The 22,684-nt window shown below is 34.6% G+C and overlaps 1 protein-coding gene and 1 non-coding gene across 3 annotated transcripts in view; both read left to right on the forward strand.

The window, feature by feature from the left end:
- The window catches only part of FAM83B (family with sequence similarity 83 member B), an 85,182-nt gene that overhangs the window by 14,057 nt on the left and 48,441 nt on the right, over window positions 1-22,684 (forward strand). For both annotated transcript variants that reach the window (XM_038554353.1, XM_038554352.1), the window contains exon 2: window positions 4,577-5,080. In XM_038554353.1, the coding sequence (XP_038410281.1) occupies window positions 4,625-5,080 (456 nt within the window). In that variant the 5' untranslated portion in view covers window positions 4,577-4,624. The remainder of the gene's footprint in view (window positions 1-4,576; window positions 5,081-22,684) is intronic.
- On the forward strand, window positions 19,969-20,076 carry LOC119874386. Its single transcript, XR_005368240.1, has one exon. It is a non-coding gene; the product is annotated as a U6 spliceosomal RNA (small nuclear RNA).

The raw sequence follows: 22,684 nt of genomic DNA on the forward strand, positions 1-22,684 counted from the left end.
ATGTGCACAAGAGAACTTTAATGAGTGTCAAAAGGTTTTTAATTAGTAGTACAATACCATGCATATTAAGTGAGCAACTTGATGAAGATTTCTCAACCATGGCACCATTGACATTTTGGGCCAGATAATTTCTTTTTTTTTTTTTTTAATAAATTTATTTTTTATTGGTGTTCAATTTACCAACATAAAGAATAACACCCAGTGCTCATCCCATCAAGTGCCCGTCACCCATTCACCCCCACCCCCTGCCCTCCTCCCCTTCCACCACCCCTAGTTCGTTTCCCAGAGTTAGGAGTCTTTATGTTCTGTCTCCCTTTCTGATATTTCCCCACACATTTCTTCTCCCTTCCCTTATATTCCCTTTCACTATTATTTATATTCCCCAAATGAATAAGAACATACACTGTCCTTCTCCGATTGACTTACTTCACTCAGCATAATACCCTCCAGTTCCATCCACGTTGAAGCAAATGGTGGGTATTTGTCGTTTCTAATGGCTGAGGAATATTCCATTGTATACATAAACCACATCTTCTTTATCCATTCATCTTTCGATGGACACCGAGGCTCCTTCCACAGTTTGGCTATTGTGGACATTGCTGCTAGAAACATCGGGGTGCAGGTGTCACGGCATTTCATTGCATCTGAATCTTTGGGGTAAATCCCCAACAGTGCAATTGCTGGGTCGTAGGGCAGGTCTATTTTTAACTTTGAGGAACCTCCACACAGTTTTCCAGAGTGGCTGCACCAGTTCACATTCCCACCAACAGTGTAAGAGGGTTCCCTTTTCTCCGTATCCTCTCCAACATTTGTGGTTTCCTGCCTTGTTAATGTTCCCCATTCTCACTGGTGTGAGGTGGTATCTCATTGTGGTTTTGATTTGTATTTCCCTGATGGCAAGTGATGCAAAGCATTTTCTCATGTGCATGTTGGCCATGTCTGTGTCTTCCTCTGTGAGATTTCTGTTCATGTCTTTTGCCCATTTCATGATTGGATTGTTTGTTTCTTTGGTGTTGAGTTTAATAAGTTCTTTATAGATCTTGGAAACTAGCCCTTTATCTGATACGTCATTTGCAAATATCTTCTCCCATTCTGTAGGTTGTCTTTGAGTTTTGTTGACTGTATCCTTTGCTGTGCAAAAGCTTCTTATCTTGATGAAGTCCCAATAGTTCATTTTTGCTTTTGTTTCTTTTGCCTTCGTGGATGTATCTTGCAAGAAGTTACTGTGGACAAGTTCAAAAAGGGTGTTGCCTGTGTTCTTCTCCAGGATTTTGATGGAATCTTGTGTCACATTTAGATCTTTCATCCATTTTGAGTTTATCTTTGTGTATGGTGAAAGAGAGTGGTCTAGTTTCATTCTTCTGCATGTGGATGTCCAATTTTCCCAGCACCATTTATTGAAGAGACTGTCTTTCTTCCAATGGATAGTCTTTCCTCCTTTATCGAATATTAGTTGACCATAAAGTTGAGGGTCCACTTCTGGGTTCTCTATTCTGTTCCATTGATCTATGTTTCTGTTTTTGTGCCAGTACCACACTGTCTTGATGACCACAGCTTTGTAGTACAACCTGAAATCTGGCATTGTGATGCCCGCAGCTATGGTTTTCTTTTTTAAAATTCCCCTGGCTATTCGGGGTCTTTTCTGATTCCACACAAATCTGAAAATAATTTGTTCTAACTCTCTGAAGAAAGTCCATGGTATTTTGATAGGGATTGCATTAAACGTGTAAATTGCCCTGGTAACATTGACATTTTCACAATATTAGTTCTGCCAATCCATGAGCATGGAATATTTTTCCATCTCTTTGTGTCTTCCTCCATTTCTTTCAGAAGTGTTTTATAGTTTTTAGGGTATAGATCCCTTACCTCTTTGGTTAGGTTTATTCCTAGGTATCTTATGCTTTAGGGTGCAATTGTAAATGGGATTGACTCCTTAATTTCTCTTTCTTCAGTCTCATTGTTAGTGTATAGAAATGCCATTGATTTCTGGGTATTGATTTTGTATCCTGCCATGCTACCAAATTGCTGTATGAGTTCTAGCAATCTTGGGGTGGAGGCTTTTGGGTTTTCTATGTAGAGTATCATGTCATCTAGGATTTATCCCTGGGACACAAGGCTGGTTCAACACTCGTAAAACAATCCATGTGATTCATCATATCAGCAAGAGAAAAACCAAGAACCATATGATCCTCTCATTAGATGCAGAGAAAGCATTTGACAAAATCAGCATCCATTCCTGATCAAAACTCTTCAGAGTGTAGGGATAGAGGGAACATTCCTCAACATCTTAAAAGCCATCTTCGAAAAGCCCACAGCAAATATCCTTCTCAATGGGGAAGCAGTGGGAGCCTTTCCCCTAAGATCAGGAACAAGACAGGGATGTCCACTCTCACCACTGCTATTCAACATAGTACTGGAAGTCCTAGCCTCAGCAATCAGACAACAAAAAGACATTAAAGGCATTCAAATTGGCAAAGAAGAAGCCAGATAATTTCTTAATGCAGGTAGCTGTCCTGTGTATATGGAAGTATGTTTAATAGCATCCCTGACCTCTATGTAGTACCTGAAAGTAGCACAAACATATTTTGTTTAGTTTTATTTTCTTGTATCATTTTATTTTTTTTTAATTTTTTTTTAATTTTTATTTATTTATTTATGATAGTCACAGAGAGAGAGAGAGAGAGGCAGAGACATAGGCAGAGGGAGAAGCAGGCTCCATGCACTGGGAGCCTGATGTGGGATTCGATCCCGGGTCTCCAGGATCACGCCCTGGGCCAAAGGCAGGCGCCAAACCACTGCGCCACCCAGGGATCCCTCTTATATCATTTTAATCTTTAGGCTTTCTATACTTTAAGACTTTGTTGGTAAAAAATTTTGAGCCTAGGAATTCTGATAGGATTGTCTCCTCTAAAAGAATCAAGTGGACCCTTTTGTCTTCCTTATTCTTTAGCTCTGCCTTAGTATGGGTGCTGAATCTTTTCAGATCTCCCCACCCTTTCAGCAAAACTTGTGGCTCTGTTTTCCATTCCTTCAGGACTCCTTTGTATGATTAGCGATTTGTTACATTTTGATCTGAGGAGTTAATAGATGGTAATGGCTTTGTGGGTTACCCTCCCAAATTAGGTTTGAGTTAAGATAGTCTTGAGTCCGAAAACACTGGGTTAAGTGGAAAATCTTAAATTGGAATAGGGCCCTTGACAAAGATGTTTTTGGTGAAATTATTCCTTTAGTGCTCATAGCACATCATAAAGCTGAGTTTTGTTTGAGTCTACACAATGGAGAGCATGGCTTCGAAAGATTGGAAAGTCCCTTATTTGGTTGAGATAAAGTCTAGTGTGTGATCTTACACAGTGAAGGATTGGATGAATGACAGTCTGTGGGCATTGTGAGAGTTGAGGTCCGAGCTTGGTTAGGCAGATTTGAATTCCTAAGAGAAATCCTTGAGTTATCTTTGATATCTTAAATTTCTTCATCACCTAAATGCTGTCAAACTATCAGATCTCAGGAGTTCTTACTTTGAACCAGCTCCTGAATATTCCTGTCACTTCTTCACTGGGTGTTTGAACACTGAAAGACTTAGCTACTTGTCTCTCCCTCTTTCCCCTGATAATGCCAGACTAATTGTTTTAAAGACTGGTTTTGTTGAACCACAAAAATCTACCATGTCCCTCAACACCTGGCTTCACCAGGTCTATTAAAATTTATCTCCTACTTCTAGTGAAAAGAATCTGCTTTCCAGCAGACCAAGTAGTTTTTGTTTTTTACTAACTTACGAATGTATCAAGCTCATATCTGTTCTGTGCTTTTGCTATGTTTTCCACTCTTGTGTGAATTAAAATATTCCTTCTTGCCACCTAATCATATTTTTACTTAGTACCTCAGATTCAGCTGAAGCCTATGACCTGCATAGGGATATACTTAAATCATTTATTCTGTATTGATCTCTATTTGCTTTCATCTGAAAGCATTGACTACAGGCAGTACTAATTTTGGCCCTTAGCGATATATGGCTTTGTTCAAAGTGGTAAGAGGCAGTTTTGTGTGTATATTTTGCCTATCCAACTAATTAATACATTTCTGGAAGGCAAGTATTTCATGCTTTTTATATTCCCTTAGCATGTGAGTATCTGCATAACAAGTAACTAGTAAAAACTTATATTAATGGATGTCCAGGTACTGATTATATTCTATTTTAAAATATTGTAAAATCCAAATTAAAAAAAAATTATAGAAATGAATGGATATGACCATGTGTAGTGTCAGATTAAAATTAAGAAGAGTGACCTTCCTGGATGTCAGAGAAGGGGAGATGTTTTTCTTTAGGTGAGAAACTGAAAGTAGAGGTACCTTAGAGAAGGAAAATCAACTAGTGATCTGCAAAAGGAAACCTGTTTAGCTTATTTGTAATACGTATGTGAATTATGGTGCAATTAATGCCACTTTGGATGTGATGTGTGTGTCCTATAGAGCTACTGGTAGTAGAAACAAATAAATGCAAAAATAATGATTTATGTGGATCATTAAAAATTTTCATTACAGAATTCTGATCTCTATTTCCTTCTTTTCAAACACCCAGATACCTCTCATCATTGTATGGATGGACATTTGAGAGTGCTGTTGTCAAATGCTTGCAAGCATGGAAACTTCATCAATGCTGTCCTCGTTGAATGATGAGTGTAAATCAGACAATTACATTGAGCCTCACTACAAGGAATGGTATCGAGTAGCCATTGATGCACTAATTGAACATGGGTTAGAAGCATACCAAGAATTTCTTGCCAAGGAACGAGTATCAGACTTCCTAGCTGAAGAAGAAATTAATTATATTTTGAAAAACGTCCAGAAAGTTGCACAAAGTACAGCACACAGCACTGATAACTCCTATGATGATACCTCATCTTCAGGGACTTACTGGCCCATTGAGTCTGATGTGGAAGCTCCAAATCTTGACTTAGGCTGGCCATATGTGATGCCTGGACTCTTGGGAGGCACCCATATAGACCTCCTCTTTCATCCACCAAGAGCACAATTACTTACAATTAAGGAAACTATTCGGAAGATGATCAAAGAAGCAAGAAAGGTAACATTTTCCATTTCTAAATGAAATTTTTCTTTTAAATGGATTTTTTTTCATTGAAATATAGTTGATACACAATGTTACATTAGTTTCATGTATATAACATGGTGATTCAACAAGTCTGTACCTTATATGGTGCTCACCACAAGTGTAGTTACCATCCATCACCATACAAAACTATTATAATCCCATTGACTATATTCCCTATGTTGCACTTTTCATCTCCGTGATTTATTCATTCCACTCTAAAGGAAAACCATGAAACGTGGAAAAGGCACCAAAGTAGTATAACATATGTATGTTAAAAGAACCTCTATATTTGTGGGCCATGCCTATTATTCTCAGAAAAATATAATATGAATACATAGAGTTGTACTTCCCGTATCTTGTGTATACTTAACAGAGCAATAGGTCCCTGCTACAGGAGACCTTCTCTTCTCATACCTTCTTCTGCCTGTGCTGCCTGTGAAGGCTAAGGTGTATGAACTGGCAACAAGATGACATGATACATTCATTGAGTTCATTACATTTTCCTTAATCTCTGAAAGGAAATGTATTATTGGTAAATCTGGTGAAATTTTTTATGTATCAAAAGGACTGAGCCCTAATTCTTTCTCTGAACATCATTTATGCTATTAAATAAACCGTAGATTTATTTATTTTCTCACTTGTATGGAAATGGTATAAAATCAGGTATGACAATGTAAAATTCTGAGGTAGGGTCCTGAGGGACTTAGCATTTTACGGCCTCTGTGCTGTTTATTAAATATTTATATTCGCTTATAAATCTCAGAAATTCTATTTTAGGGCTCAAAACTGTAGAAATTTTCTTTTAATCAATCAAATAAAAGTTATTGAACGTTTTTTAGGTACTCAGTACCATGATAGACAATTTTGAGATTACAAAAAATTACCTAAGCTGTTTATTGAACTCAACCTAGACTTTTAAAAATGGATGGATAAGGAGTTACAATTTTTCACTGTGTCTATTTCTCGTTTATGGAAACCATGCAATATAGAAATGTAGATCTAAAAGGGACCTGAGCATCCACACATACATGACATTGCTTTATTTCATGTCACCAAGACCCAGAAATGCTTCAAAAGCTTGCTTTTATGAAGTACAGAAATATAAGACCCTTGAAATTCGCAGTGACATTGTAGTTTGCAAGGTAGGCAACTAAAAGCCTAGCAATCATGTTAGGGAGACACAATGTTCTAAGACTAATGTCAAATGTAGGCTTTGCAAAAGTAAGGCAACTTTTTTTCCTCAAACATTTTGCACTCAAATAACCTGGCTTTTAGCTGTAAATTTAGGAGTATTACATTAAAGAAAGTGCTAATCTACTCCACTTGTTAAAAATTAGCTACAGAATCAGGCACATGGTAGGTGTCCAAACTTACTGAATGAATTAAACTGTCGTTTCAATTTTCTGAATTGTACTATGAATATTTTCAATACTGTACTCTCTATACTCTGTGGACACATCCTACAATTGTATTTTATAAAGCAATAGAATGAAAGTCAAGAATATATATGAATCCTTGCGAAGGTAGAGTTAACAAATAGCAAGTAACATATCATTTGCTAATTTCTGTTCCAGGAGGTAGTATGATTTTGAACTGTAATAGTAACTTAAAATTTAAGAATACATCAGTGAAGATTAATGTTATTATGGTAAATTTAGTTATGAATTCATCAGCCTACAACACAGCTAGTTTCCTTTGGAGCGTTGCATTTCTGTGATGCAAAGTGAAATTCAGGAGCTATCATAAGTTCTTGAGTTAGCACTCACTGGAAACTGAACATTAGTCATGAGCATTTGATGTGTTTTTCTCTCTAATGTGGCAGCTATTTATTTAGTGAGCCTGTAAAAGTAATATCCTTGCCTGGTCATCATCTGCTGGGAACTCCCACTTGAATTGGCAAGATGAGGAACGTGAAGTTCATACTGTAAAACAGTGATCTAATGTTCTGCTTCTCTTCCACAAAATCAAAATAGCATGGAATAAGAAAGAGAATTTTACCTTTATTTGATTTAGTGTGTACATACCCACGCTGAATTAAAAGAAAGAGAATTATTTGAACATTGTGAATTGAGTATATTGTGATTGGATATAAATCATACCAGATAACTTAGTGTTTTGTTTTCCAAAAGTATTGGAGAACATTTTAATTTCTACCCAGATGTGTTAAATATTGAAGTCCGGTGGCCTATTTATGTACGTAATGTGTATTTCTCTAGTGTTTTTGGAAATATCTTTGTGTGTCATTATGAATGTTTAAATATTTTTGAAGAATCTAGTACTCCAGGAATAAAAAAACTTATTGACCCCATGTTTACAAAATGTTGCATTATTTAGCCCATAACTGGAAAAGGTCTTGTGGAAAAAAAATTAAGAAGAGAAAATATTATTTTTAAGTAAAAGCTTATCAGAACCCATTGCTTTGTAGATTATGTGTAGTGTTCATGACTGTCATTTACTCAACAGATGAGTCAGGTTCTTATATTCTTCAGATTCAAAGGAAACTTATTAGTTATCAGGATCAAACTTTTATTTTCAAACTATTTTCAGAAGAAATTCTCTTTATTGAATAACTCTCAATGAATTGTCATTGCATTATGAAGAGGATGATTTTTTTTTTCCATAAAGTGAGTAATGTTTATTTTAATGAATAGAACACATTTTCCTGCCTTCAGATTTCTTAGGAACATTGTTTAGGTAATCAACATAATGAAACTATTGAGATATGAAGCCAAACAAGTAGGGCTAACAAAGCAGGACCCAAGAAGAGTGATCTTGGAGAAGAATTTAAGTCTGTTTTCACTGTTCTGTTTGCAATTGACAGAGGGTAATTATGAAAATAAATGTCATATTATGGAAAAATCTTAAAGTAGTGAAAAGAATCCAGAAACACTTTTTTTAGAGGTCCAAACATTAGAAGACTGATTACCAAATTAACCTTCTAGTCCCCTGAGAAAGGGAATAAAAATGATGCTATATAACATCTATCTTTACTGGAAATATTTTTGTTTTTAAATTTTACTGATTTCTATGCTCTTGTCTCTAAAGTCACAAGTCTCTGAATCACTCTTTTATAAGCAGAAGATACTCTTTATAGTATTTCAAAAATCCATTGATTTGTTTTTGTTTATTCGTTTTTATTTTTGCCAGTTGTCACTTAGAAGTTGTATAGAGGGTTTTTTGGTTTGTTTTCTTGTTTTTTCCTTTTGTTTGTTTTTTTTTTTTTTCTTTGTACGTCTGCTTATTTTGTTATTAAATAATTCTCCTTTGGGAAAATCCAATTACAAATAACTTCTTACTTGTGCCCTTTGAAAAAGGGCCATATTTTTATTTACTGGCTCTTTTTTTCTAACTCTTTCTTATATTTTTCCGTATGTGGTTGCCGTAATTACATTTGGGTCGACTTTATATAGTCTGATAACGTCTAGCAAAACTTTTCCCAGGTAATTACTTGTCTCTCAAGAGGTGTTCCCAAGATGATATATGCATGTATTCCTAATTACTGTGAACACCTCTTATGAAAGTATCCTCTCTAATTACTTTAAAAAGTCATCTTTCATTAAAGTAATTTTTCTTCAAGCTACTCAGTGGTGGATATCCATAAAGTTCTAGTTTCTGATGGTCTTGAATATGTGCTTAATCAGAATGCTATTTTCATCTGTTTCCTTCTAGGCTAGCTTCTTCTGTGAGGTCTGACTCTTAATCTTCTGAAATAGGGACTGAGAAGACACGTAAGCAAGAGTCTAGTGAGAATTAGGGCAAAGAAGTTCCTGAGGTGTTCTTTACTGCCTCTCTTGAGTCATTGTTTTTGGGTGTGGCTGTTATGGCCTGGGGAGCTATTAGTAATACAGAGAAACATTAACCACCAATTGGCCCATGGCCACAAATGGGAAGGTGAACAGATGATGGGGCTTTTCCTAGGATTTGCGGCATTATAAAGGTAGTACTAGACTAGAGGCTCTACTATCAGGGGCCTACCACTAACTAGTTAGAGACTGAACAAGTCATTGTACCTCCCCAGGTATCTTCATTTATGTAGTGAAAGACATGAAGCAAAGCCTTTTAGTATTTTTTTTTTAAATCTAATGTTCCTATCCAGATCTCTAAGAGTGCTTACCAATTCAAGATTATTTCAATATGTTGTACTCCTTGCTGAATTAGTCCAGTACATGAATATTTTTGTGTGTGGCCTAGTGTGTCACTTCCATCTGTATGACTTTGCGATTATTTCCTGCCCAACTAAGTGATATTGATGTATTTATCAGTGCCTTTATTAGGCCAGTACCATCACTCTCCTGATGTTCCCAATTTACTCTCTGGGATGCCAGGGTGGCTCAGGGGTTGAGTATCTGCCTTTGGTCCAGGGCATGATCCTGGAGTCCCGGAATCAAGTCCCATGTCAGGCTCCCAGAATGGAGCCTGCTTCTCTCTCTGCCTGTGTCTCTGCCTCTCTCTCTGTGTCTCTAATGAATAAATAAAATCTTAGAAAGAAGAAAAAAAGAAAGAAAGAAAACTTACTCTCTGCCCTTTCTGTTGCACCTCTCTCTGTGAATACTTTCATTCTTTGAATTGGAGTCAATCTAAGTTTTTTTCCAGGAAATTTTTTTTGCTAAGTCAGATTTAATGACTTTTTTTTTTAATCCTGTGACATTAATTTGAATATCTCTTCTCTAAGTGAAATGTATTACATGTTCATATATACACACACACACACACACACACACATTTGTGTGTTATGTGTATATGTGGGAGAGAGAGAGAGATGTCTTATTAAAATTGCACTGGCTTTGCTATGCTAACTGTTGCTGTGTCTGTAATACTCATATATTTTGAGCTTCTTGTGCTATTTCACATTTTTCTCAGTTCATTTACCTACTTCCTTTGTCCTACTCTGCAGTAACTCTGTTGACATTAAGTATATAATTTTTAGCACAATTGCTTAAGGGAGAGGAGGGAGGAAAGGGGACACCATGTAGGGACTCTAACCTTATTGCAAGGTCAAGTTTTGGGTTTTCTTAGTTGACTTGAAAACTTGTATGGAGGAAAAAAACACCATAGTTTCTCTCTCTCTCTCTAATTATCCAAATTCAAATAATGCTCTTTTTTTTAAAGAGGTTTCAGGGAATTAATTATACAAAGACTCTGAATCTTGGAGTCAGTTAGGGCTGGGTTGAATCCCAGCTCAAACAGCAGTTTGTCTTAGCTATTATATTACAAGTTCTCTGAGCTTTATTTTTCCCATCTCTAAAATGGAGATGCTAATACTCCATAGGATCCTTGTGGGGATGGAATGAAATAGTTGATATGTCTAACATGACACCGACCATATATTTAATACCCGTTGTGTGATGTTGAAATTCTTCCTCCTTTTCCTTTTCCATCACCTCCTTCTCCTCTTACTACATTATTCCAGGCTTTTCTATATCCATCAGTCTATCTTTTTGCATCATTGTGATTTGGCATTTATTCTTTAAAAGTGAGAGCAACATCTGACCAAGTTCAATACCCAACAAGATAGTGTCTTACTAGGAATGCCAGTTTGGATTATTAGCTGTTCATGAAAAGTTTATTCCTGAAAAGGCTTAAACCAATTTCTGAAGCATTATAATGATTGCACATTCTACATCAGTTATAGAGCAACACAACATTTTGCCAATGTTTGCTTCGAAGGGAAAGTATTGATTCAATGTAAGTAAATTGGAAAATAGGACCTACTATGAAGACAGCTTCAGGATATACAAATATGATAACATTTTTTATGTAAAGCTTTACATGTTGAAGAAAAAATTCTAAGCCATACATTCTTACTTAAAATCTGAAGCCCTGAAAAGAGAGAAAGCTCTGGTTATATCAAAGGGAGGGGTGCATATTCTATAGGTCATGAGAAAAAAGAAATCATTCCATTTTCCTCTAGAATTTTAAAGTGATAACTTTATTAGATTTTTAAAGAAAGACATTGTACAAGGGTTTCATATTTATGAACAAGAACAAGAATTTGTAAACTTTTAAAGTTCATGATAGACTTGTCATTTGGTGTCGAGGTTGGTTTAAGTAACTCTGACTTTATGAGATATTATCACTTGCTGAATATTTCTGATATAATTCAAAAAGTGATAAGGATAGGTGCCTGGCTAGCTCAGTAAGTACAGCACACAGCTCTTGATCTTAGGGTTATGAGTTTAAGCCCCATATTGGGTATTGGGATTATTTTAAAAAGTAAAATAAAATAAAATGATAAGGAATATTATTTAAGGCTTACCATAATTATTCTTCTTAGATGTTCTACCAGGCTTGTGTTATCAAGTAAAATCTAAAGACCACCCATGATTTTTTTTTAACAGAATTTCATTTGAAAAATAGTAACTTAAGAGTTTAGCTTTAATAAGAAAAATTAGAAAATCTTACAGGGGACAATAAATTTATCAGAAACTCCATTTTGATAATATTAACCTATACCTCTATTAGTGGTTGGAAAAGAACAATATGAAATTTGAGCTATTTGAAAATGCAGTTGACTTATTTGATTAAGGGAATTTTTTTAAGGATTTATTTATTTATTTTAGAAAACATGAGCAGGGGGAGGGGCAGAGGGAGAGAGAGAGTGAAAATCCCAAGTAGACTTCCAGCTGAGTGTGGAGCCCAGCGTGGGACTCAGTCTCATGACCCTGAGATCCTGAGCTGAGCCAAAATCAAGAGTTGGAGGCTTAACTCACTGAGCCACCCAGGCATCAAACTCAGATCCCTTTAGAGCCACGCTATAAAAATAACTTCAGAGGGGGAGAAGGCATGTAGTATCCAGTAGAGAGTGAAAACAACATAGGCGAAAGGAAGATCATTTGTAAGCATTCTTGTTTAAAATGTAATAAATGAAACATAGCTTGCAGCTAAGTGGGATAAATTTAGGAACTCAAGTGCACAGTGAGGCATCTTATCAAAAGTTAACTTTCATGAGAATAACAGGATATAACTGACCTTTGCTTATCAGTCCTTCTAATGAGATGTAAAATGTAACGGGTTTGCTGCAGGAGCCTTTTTTAAATGATGAGGGCTGAAACACCAGACTTGTATTTTGTATTTAATGGATTCTACATACTGTTCTGTAGTTGCCACAGATTCATCATGTGATATATACTTTTATGTTAATTATTATTATTTTTTTTTAAACTAGTCACTCTTCAAATTATCTTGAAAAAAAATTGTTGGCTTTTATAGTAAGGACTTAAACTGGGATCTGGTTTTGAGTAATGGATTTATATTATGTAATGTAGTAATAGTATCAGGTAATATTTACTGAACACTTCTGTGTCAGGCACTGTACTAAAGCACTTTACATGCATTACCTTAAAGTGACCTTCACAACCACCCTGTGAAATACATGCTTTTTATCATCCATATTTTACTGATGAGTAATCTGCTTTTTTTGTGACAGGTATGACTCCAAAATGATCATAATTGGAAACTAATGATGACAGCCTATTCCTAAATAGAGGTGTTAGAAGACATAGTTGAGGGGATCTAGGATTAACACCAGTTGGCAGAGATATAGTTGCACTGGTTTCTAAATGAACCATATACAAAGCCATTATGAGGTTGCTGTTAAAAGTCAGAGTTAATGTACCTGTCACTGACAGAAGGTTATGATTAAGTTGATGACATGGAGCTTCTAGGATGAAGACTACATATCAGGAGGCACTAAAAAGAAATCAGTCTCTTCAGTTTAAATACAGGGGAAATTTGAAGAAGTAAAAGAAGAGCAGCCCAATTATGAAGTTGTTCTATGGCCTCTTGAGGCTTCAGCTGTGAGTGGATCAGTCGGATTTGGCCAACCTTTTAGGTACACCTCATCAAGAAAGGGACAGTTGAGGAAAGAGGAAATGAGCCATGCATCTATTTCCAGCAGAGCAGGCTAGACATAGGAGAAGCTTTAGAGCAGGAACACGCTTCTTCTGTGTTATAGGATGCCAATAAAGATGCCAGTTGCTGGACCCAAGAAAAAAAAAAGGGGGAGCTGAATAGGTAGATTCAGAGAAATAACATGGAGGCCCACATGAGCCCTTATAAGGACCTTGGCTTATGCTGTATGTAAATTGGGGAGCCGCTGGAGAATTTTGAGCAAAAGCAAGATACCATTTCAAATATGCTATATTAAAGGATACATCTGACTATGATATTGAAAATTGACTATAAGGCTCGAGTAAGCACAGCAGAGGCTTTGAAAATAATTCAAGTATGAGATGATGATACATTAGATGGTCGAGATGGCAAGCAGTGATGGTTAGTTTTTGGATATATTTTGAAGATAGTAAATATGGGTGTGAAATTGGTTAAAGAATATAAAATAATCCCAAAATGTTTGGCCTGAACAGTTGGAATGATGGCATTGTCATTTGAAGGTGGTATCAGTCATCAAAGAGTTGGAATCAGGAAGCACAGAGACTAAGTTACAGAGGCCTGAAAATTTCTATTTCCACCGCTTCCCCAGGATGGTTGACCAATAGCCTAGCGACCAAGACCTACAGACATATCTAAGTAGAGATTAGGGTTCACATTTGACTCTAAACACAGAAAGACTGGACTTGGAGGATCAGTCTTGATCCTGAGGGCCTAGGTGAGGGATGGAAAGTAACTTACATAAGATTCAGATACAAAAAAATGGGAGAATAGAGAATGTGAGAGACAAGAAGATTGACTAGCTGGATGCTGACCCAGGACCTGATAAAGCAGGAGTTTACATAACCTGCTAGGACGTGGAACCTCCCAAAAGCAATTATTTAGCAATGCTGATATGCTGGGTCAGGTGAGTGAAAGACAGAATAAGATACTGGGAAAGTGTCACTTGGGAGGTCTCTTTATATATAGGTCATTTGGGTGAATAAATTTGGCATTTTCAGATAGTAGGGAATATGGAGTGAGTAGAGTGGGTTTGATAAAAAGGCAGAAGTTCCTGGAAGAGGTAGCTTGAGATCAAATTGTGGAGATCTTTTAAATCATCTGGGTGGATATGGCCAATAGGAAGTCATGAAATGTTTTCGAGTAAGTCAGTGATGATGTAGAACTTGGTCTTAGGCTTATTCACATTCACATTGGTTAGTTAAAATGTAGGGACAATATAAAATAGGCTGTAACATATTGGGATAATACTCACCATAAGGCTAACAATAGTTTGAAGTGGACTAAAATTCAGTATAAAAACAGATGCCTTTTTGAAGTGAAAATATACATTTCATTTTCTTCTATAATAGAAAAATGTAACTACTTTTGTATCTTAAGGAAGGTGATTATGGAGAATCTTAAAGCTGTTATTTGAAGGTACCTTGGTGGCTCCATCAGTTTAGTGTCTGACTCTTGATTTTACTTCAATCATGATCTCAGGTTCATGAGATCAAGCCCATCAAGCCCAGTGCTGAAAGAATAGTCAGCTTAGGGTTTTCTCTCTCTCCCTCTGCACACTGCCTCTTTCATGCACACTCACACTCTCTTTCAAAAAATAAATACATAAATAAAATCACTCTTTCCCTTAAAAAAATGAAAGCTATTATTTAAATCTTATCAGATTTTAAGTCAATAAAATTAATTTTTGTACAAGAAGTTTACATGAATATACATAATTAAAATCTTTATGTACTTATTGAATCCCTGCTAGGTGTAAGATACTCTGTTATGTTGTAAGTGGAAAAGGAAGCACTTCACATGGTTTACAATCTAATATTTGAAAGCTGTACTAACAGATTAGATTCATAGAGATATATGGATAAAATGCTGTGGGTGTATGAACATATGTGAGTGACCTATGTATTATAAAGGATCTGGATTTTTTTCCCCACCTTTTAGGTATTAGCATATTATGGAGACATTTCATGAAGTTTCAAAGTAGAAAAATTTTGATATAAATAAAAGAACTTCAAAATATTGATTGACAAACAATGCTTAACTGGATCAACACAGGTATATATAAAAATAGTGTATTTTTTCCTATTATCAGAGTACAAATATTCCCTATAGAAAATCTAGAAAAATACAAGAAAGATATAAGGAAATAAAATTTAGATATTTTCTTCCCTGTATGATAAATAGATGGATAGAGAAGTACATCTGTACACAACTGTGTTGTGTATGCATTTTAGTGCCTTATATAGATTTCTGAAATAGAATGTTTATATGTAATATACTTGAGATAATATTTGAAATTATGTATAAAAGTTTGCCTCTGACTTCTTTCACTTAGGATTTTTCCCATAATAAAATAATTGATTTCCTGTACTGATAATCAGTGGCATAACAAAGCAGAAACAGTGGGAGCTGCCTGCCCTGAATGCAGGTAATAAGGAAGTTCATTATCTCTAGGGAATTTAAAAACAACAATAAAATTCACTAAAAGGCATTCTGCTTTTTGTTACACCATATACTGGCAGTTGTAAACAATGTCAGTGATAATATGGTGCTCCTCACCAGGGCAGACTCTGCTGCATGGAGGGAAGATCCCTTCTACTCCCACCCATCCTTATCGTAACCTCCTATCATTCCTTGGTACACCAGTGCTGATATGCTGAGAGTCTCCTGGGAATTCTCCTTTAGAAAGGAACAAAGCTTCATAACTGCTTTTGGATAATAATTAAACACTCAATAATTAGTTGACTTGCAAAGCTTAAAAGCAGGAGAAATCAGTAAGTACACATTTTCTTTCACAAACCAACATTTTCCATTGGACTCTATTAATTTCTTATTAATAATCACCTTTCAGTTTCCCCCTGAAGAATTCAAACAGGTATTTTAAACAACTAACTAAATGTGAAAAGCAAAAACATTGCCATTTGGCTAAATACCAATCCAATATGTGCTACTGGAAAATCCATAATCATGAAAAAAATCAGTATCTGCTGTGTCATAGTAATCACATTGAAGCCTGCTGAAATTCTGAAGCAATTACTGGGGAAAAAAAAAAAAAAAAGAATCATGAACCATGTGGTCTTTTTACAAATGGACAATTGGAAATTAAGAAAATCCAAAAGTCCAAAGTCACCGACTGATTAGCAACGTTAGGACAGATAGTATTCAAGCTTCTCAATTTCGTTTACTAGACTTTATTTTTTAAGATTTTATTTAATTATTTGAGAGCATGCATGCAGGAACAGAGGGGTAGGGGAAGGAGCAGAGGAAGAGGGACAAGGAGACTCCACACTGAGCACAGAGCCCTACATGGGGCTCTATCACATGACCCTGAGATCAGGAACTGAGCGGAAATCAAGTCACCCAAGCACCTGTCCATCACCAGACTTTAATGTTATGTTGCTCCTCTACTGAGAAGGAGAACTAAATTTCTCAAGGGCATTAACATCATCTAATGTTTATTGAGTGGTATGTGCCAGGCAGTGTTCTAGGCTCTTTATATGTATTAACATTTTCACATCAGCTCTCTCTAAGGTAGAGACCTCTATTGCCTCCTTTCAGAGGTGAGAAACAAAGAGGTTGAGTAATTTATACCTGGATTTAGAAATAGGAAATGGCAATGCTGGTATTTGAGCCCAGGCAGGGGGCTCAAACAGAGCACTAAACCATCAGTATTACGTCTGATAGACCATTCTATGCTGGTACCATGCAGACCAACTGAATTCTCACCACACTTTTGTGCAGATACTGTTACTTGATTCCTGCTTATCTACTAGATAGAGTCCAACTCAGTAACCATGGCATATATGAGGATTTTCATGCGTCCTTACCTTTGTGCTTTATCTTCTTGCTTCCATCAGTCACCTTAAACTCTAGTATTATTGAATTTCTGTTTTCTGGGCCTTCCATGGCAGCTTATTCCCTCTTAATTTTATAATGATTATTTGTCTACTTGAGGCATCTTTTTCTGTATTGTCTCCTATTCAGTTTTTAAAAATCAGTGTTAAATTTTACTTGTTTAAATGAGCTCTGGTCAATTCCCTTGCCAGACTTTGATTAGTTACCTCCTAGGATATTGTCACCTTTGTATTTGTCCCTTGATTTTAGATGAGATAGATTCTCCATTCTGTCATAGGGCTCAGGATTCTTATTCTTTTCTTTCTTTCTTTTTTTTAACTAGTTTATTTTCTTTTTAAGAATAGATTCATTTTTAATTGAAATATTAATATACAGTGTTATATTAGTTTCAGGTGTACAACATATTGATTCAACAGTTCTCTACATTGCTGAATGCTCACCATGATAAATGTAGTCACCATCTGTCACAATACATTATTTTTAAAAATTGATTCATAATAATTTTTTGTTTGCTGTATATGAATTATTTGTTAGAAACATATATTGCAAATACATTCTGTGGCTTACTTTTTCACCCTGGTAATGGTATTTTTACATAAACAGAAGTTCTTCATTTTAACACAGCCCAATTTGTTCATTTTTTTATATTAAGGTTAGCTATTTTGTGGTTTCTTGGAGAAAATAGTTACCCTAAGATTTATTGGCTTTTAGAAGTTTTATTTTATCTTTCATATTTGGCTATACAGATGCTTCTAGTATTGATTTATGTGTATGATGTGAGATCATTAACCATGTTAATGTTTGTATAAAGATCTAGTTGAACCAGCATCTTTAAATGACAAATCATCCTTTCTGTGCTTTACTACAGTGTCACTATTGTCCTAAATCAAGTAACCAATTATCTACTGGTATATTTCTGGTCTCTGTTCTATTGATCTATTTTCTAACCTTGTGCCAAGACCACAGTATTTTAGATACCCTAGCTTTATGGTAAGCCTCACTATTTAGTAGTGTAAGTCCTCTGGGTTTGTTGTTGTTTTATTTTGTGTTTTTCAGTATTGTCCTGGCTATTCTAAATCCTCTGCTTTTCTGTAAGAATTTTAAAATCATCTCATCAATTAAAAAAAATTCTAATTTTACTTGACATTACATAGAACAGTACAGTTTGAATCATCCAATCCATAAACAAGGTATATGCCTCCATTTATTTAGTTATTTCTTACAGTGAGATTCTGTAGTTGTCTGTATATAGTTCTTGCATATCATTTGTTTGGTTTGTTCTGGATTATTTATTATTTTTCATACTATTGAAATTAGTAACTTAAAAGTTTTTTCTTCTAATTTTTTGGTCTTTTTTTTTACTAGTATATAGAAATAATTTTTTAAATAGATATTGACTTGAGTCCAATGACTTGATAAATTCATTCCAATAGTTTTTATATAGATTACTTGGAATTTTCTATATCATATCTGTAAATAATGCTATTTTTATTTTCTCATGTAATTTTCAAAGTTTTTGACTACCTTATTACATTGCTAGGTCTTCTGTTACAATGTTGAATATAACATGAAATATGAATAGTGTTTACTGTAGAATTTTTTAAAAACTCATTTCAATTTGTAAAGTTAACGTTTAATGTTATTTAAAGTAATGTATTTTTTTCTATGTCTGATTTTAAGACTCGTTCGTCTCTCATTTTCAGTAGCTTTAATATGATGATATAACTACATGAATACTTATTTTTCTATTTTTTCCCCCTCTTGGACATAGTAAAGCTTCTTGAGTCTGTGTCTTAAAGTCCTCCTGCTGTTTTAAATATCTCAGTGGCATCTCTTCCAATATTGCTTCTACCTTATTCTATTTCTCTTATTCTCTTAGGAATTCTAATTAGAAGTATGGTATACATCTTTGCTTTGTTATTCAAAATATCCCATATAAATTTCATATTCATTTTTGTAATTTCCATAATTTTCTCTTTATTCTAGATACTTTCTATATAGTTATTGTTAAGTCATGAATCCTTCTTCATTTGAGTATTATTTACTATTAAACTCATCTGTTGAGCTCTTAATTTTAGCATTGGTATTTCTCAGTCATGTAATTCTTGAATGTCTAAATAACAGTTACTTTAAATTCTGTTTGATAATACCAGTATCTGGATCACCTATAGGTCTGTTTCTATTGTTTGTTTTTTCTCTTGGTGTTTGGTCATTTGGTTCTGTCCTGTCCTGTGCTTGGGATTTTTTGATTGAATGCTGGATATTTAGTATAAAAAATTGCAGAGATAATTTTCTTTAGAGAGGATTTAGCTTTCCTTGGGTTGACAGCTAATATAAGATTAGATTGCCTTATTCAAATAGGGCTTGAGATATAATGAGACTGAGATTTAGTCTTTCAGAATAGTGGTCTATCCCCAGTTTTTCCTTACCCTTAGGATAACACTTCTGGGATTTCCTTTCAACACTGAAGGTGTTTACAGGAGACTCTTTCTTAGAAAAATCTGAACTCTAATGTGATTGTCAAAAACTTTCTTAAGCTTTCTCCCCTTTTAATAACTTCCTTTTGTTTGGTTTCTTATCCTTTTACTCAGTGAGGAATTTAGGATTTGGCAGGTATCTTAAGGGCAATACTCCAAGGATTCTTGACTTCCCTTTATTGTGATTCCCTTTGCTCTGTGATTAGGAGTTATGGAGTCATTTTTGCCTTTGTGGTACTGGCTTCCCGGTTTTGTTTGTTTTGTCTACCCCTCTGAAATTGCTGAATAGTCTTCACCATAACTTACAGTTTGGCATCAGTACCTTGCTCTGAATTGGCAAATGTTTAAAAGTATAGGGTGAAAAAGTGGCAGGAAAAAAATTGTCTTACTTTGTTATTCCTTTTCTATCTACGATCTTGGCTCCTTAAATACTGGCTGCCTTTATTATTTTTTTCCCACCTTATTATTTCCAGTAGGAGAACTAGTCTAATAAAATTATCATTGTCTTGTATTAGAGAAGTCCCATTTATTTTATTTTGAATACATTAGTATGTTTAAATATCACAAAATCTGTATGTGAATTTAAAAAATACACATATCAGATATATAGTAAAGGAGTTTAAAATAAAAACCAATGTGATAGTGTTTATGTTAGCAGCACATACACTAAAAATTGGAATGATACAGAGAACATTAGCATGCTCCCTGCACAAGAATGACATGAAAATTCATGAAGCATGCCATATTTTTATTAGAAGGGTAATGAGTATTAAGGAGGGTACTTGTTGTGATGAGCCCTGGGTATTGTATGTAAGTGATGAATCACTGAATTCTACTCCTGAAACCCATATTAACACCATATGTTAACTAACTGGAATTTAAACAAAAAGTTAAAAAATTGATAAGCTATCACTATTTTTATTTTTAGGAAAAATTATTTAAAATTTATGTCTAGTATTAAAATTTGATATTACTCATCCAGTGAATCAGTTAAAGGCCTGTTTTATTTTATTCTTACTTTGAACATTTCCAACATTTTTGTGAATGGAAACTGTTCTGTATCTTATTGTAACTTCTCATGCCTTACTTTTTCAACATTTCTCAGGACACCTGGGTGGGCTTAGCAGTTGAGTTTCTGCCTTCGTCTCAGGGCATGCATCATCCTGGGATCTGGGATTGAGTCCCATTTTGGGCTCCTTGCAGGGAGCCTGCTTCTCCCTCAGCCTATGTCTCTGCCTATCTCTCTCTGTGTCTCTCATGAATAAGTAAATAAAATCTTTAAAAAAAAACCCCACAAAACATTTCTCTGTATAGTGCATGTCATGCAACTCATTATTTTAACCATTATTCCAATGAAATTTTGTCTATAGAAGCTACAAATGGTAAATTCTTGTGTTTAAAATACTACTCACAAATAGTATACATGTGAGAATATGTTTAGATACAGATATGCTACCTATGTAAGGATGGACATTCATGTATACATATGATGGTTTAGGTATAGACTTTCAGTTTTGTGTGTTTAAAATATTAGAGAGAGATCTGCAATTCCTTGAAACACACATACAAACATTTTACTAGGAAATTTAATAGAGTTTAAATGTTCCTAAGCTTAAAATATTAAAATTAACTTTGTGTCATAAATATCATATACAGCTGTATTTAATTTAGTATTAGTTTTTATATAGACTTTATTTATGTATATATAACTTTTATATTTTAACTTTCAGTTAAACTTTTTTAAACAAAGTATATAATGTCATAATCTATTTAAAACATGAAGATGAAAACAAACAACCCTGAATAAAGCCAAAACCAAGAATTTTATAGCATTATGTTCTTCAGAGTTTGGTTCTAGAAAATATGAGTTTTGGAAAATATAACGTTAATTTTTTTCAAGTGTATGTTTATTTTTCATCTTTTTTCAAAAATATTTGCCGCATTCAAACAGTAAATGTATTCAATGAGCCAAGTACACTAACCTTTTTCTCTTTGTAAGATACATTCCAAATACTTTATTCCAGTTAACAATCCAATTTAAAAAACCATGCAGCTCATTCCTAAAATAAAAGATTGTCCTGTCAGTTGCCATTTTATGTTTTTGTAAAAGTAGACCTGTTCTAATTCAATCAACATAGCTTTTAGGATTTATTTACATAGTTTCACAGTAGCAAAATACCTGGAGCTCAAAATCACATATTTTCCAGAGCTTAGTTTCACATAAATGTGTGTGTCCACACTGTTTTATTTTCAAAGGTGATATCAAAGAAATTGAGAGGCCAAACGATTATTTAAAAATAATATTTTGGGAAATGTGACCCAAAGAATGCACTCATTTGTTACTCATGTGAAATTATCCCCTCAACACCGGAAGTAAAAAGTCCATTTTTTTTCCTGGTTACTACTGAAGAAACTGCTACAGATTGCTATAACCTATGTAACAATATATTCAACTGATGTTGTCATTACTGAGAAGAAACAGTGTCATGAACAATTTTTTTTTAATTACACATTTATCAGGGGTTTAACATTTAAAACTGGACTGAACATCTTTGTTCTCCTCAAATGCCAAGGGCTGCTTTGATAAAAATCCCCAAAGCTTCCTTCTCAACTGGGGATTTTCCAGGTGAATTCTTTTAAGTTTCCAGCTTTTCCACCTCAAATGCTACCCTCTTCTAATCTATTTTCTTCAGAGGAAAAAAAAAAATCTGTAATCTTGACCCATACCCTGTGATTCTATTACTTTGATTTTTTTTTGTTTTTTACTATATTTGTCACCTGATCAGTGATTCAACAACTATATTTGTCAGTGCCATGTCACTATAAGTATAGCTACCACTTGTCACAATACACCATTATTACAATATCACTGACTATATTTTCTATGTTGTATCCTTTATTTCCGTGATTCTTATTCATTCCATAACTGGAAACCTGTATCTCCCACTCCCCTTCACTCATTTTGCCCCTACCACTGAATCATCGGTGTGTTTTCTTTATTTATATCTCTGATTCTACTTTGTATTTTATTCATTTGTTTTCTTTTTTGGATTCCACATATAGATAACATCATATGGTATTTGTCTTTCTCTGTCTGATTTAATTTACTTTACATGATGTCCCCTAGATCTGTCTATGTTGTCACAAATGGCAACATCTCATCTTTTTTTATGGATGAATAATATTCTATTCTATATAATCACATCTTCTTTATCCATTAACATAATTGACAGCATTTGGGCTGATTCCATATCTTGGCAATTGTAAATACTGCTGCAATAAACATGGGGGTGCTTGTACCTTTTCAAATGAGTGTTTTCATTTTCTTTGGGTAAATACCCAGTAGTGGAATTATTGG

The sequence above is a fragment of the Canis lupus genome, chromosome 12, assembly GCF_011100685.1.
Source record: "Canis lupus familiaris isolate Mischka breed German Shepherd chromosome 12, alternate assembly UU_Cfam_GSD_1.0, whole genome shotgun sequence".
NCBI classification, from domain to species: Eukaryota; Metazoa; Chordata; class Mammalia; order Carnivora; family Canidae; genus Canis; species Canis lupus.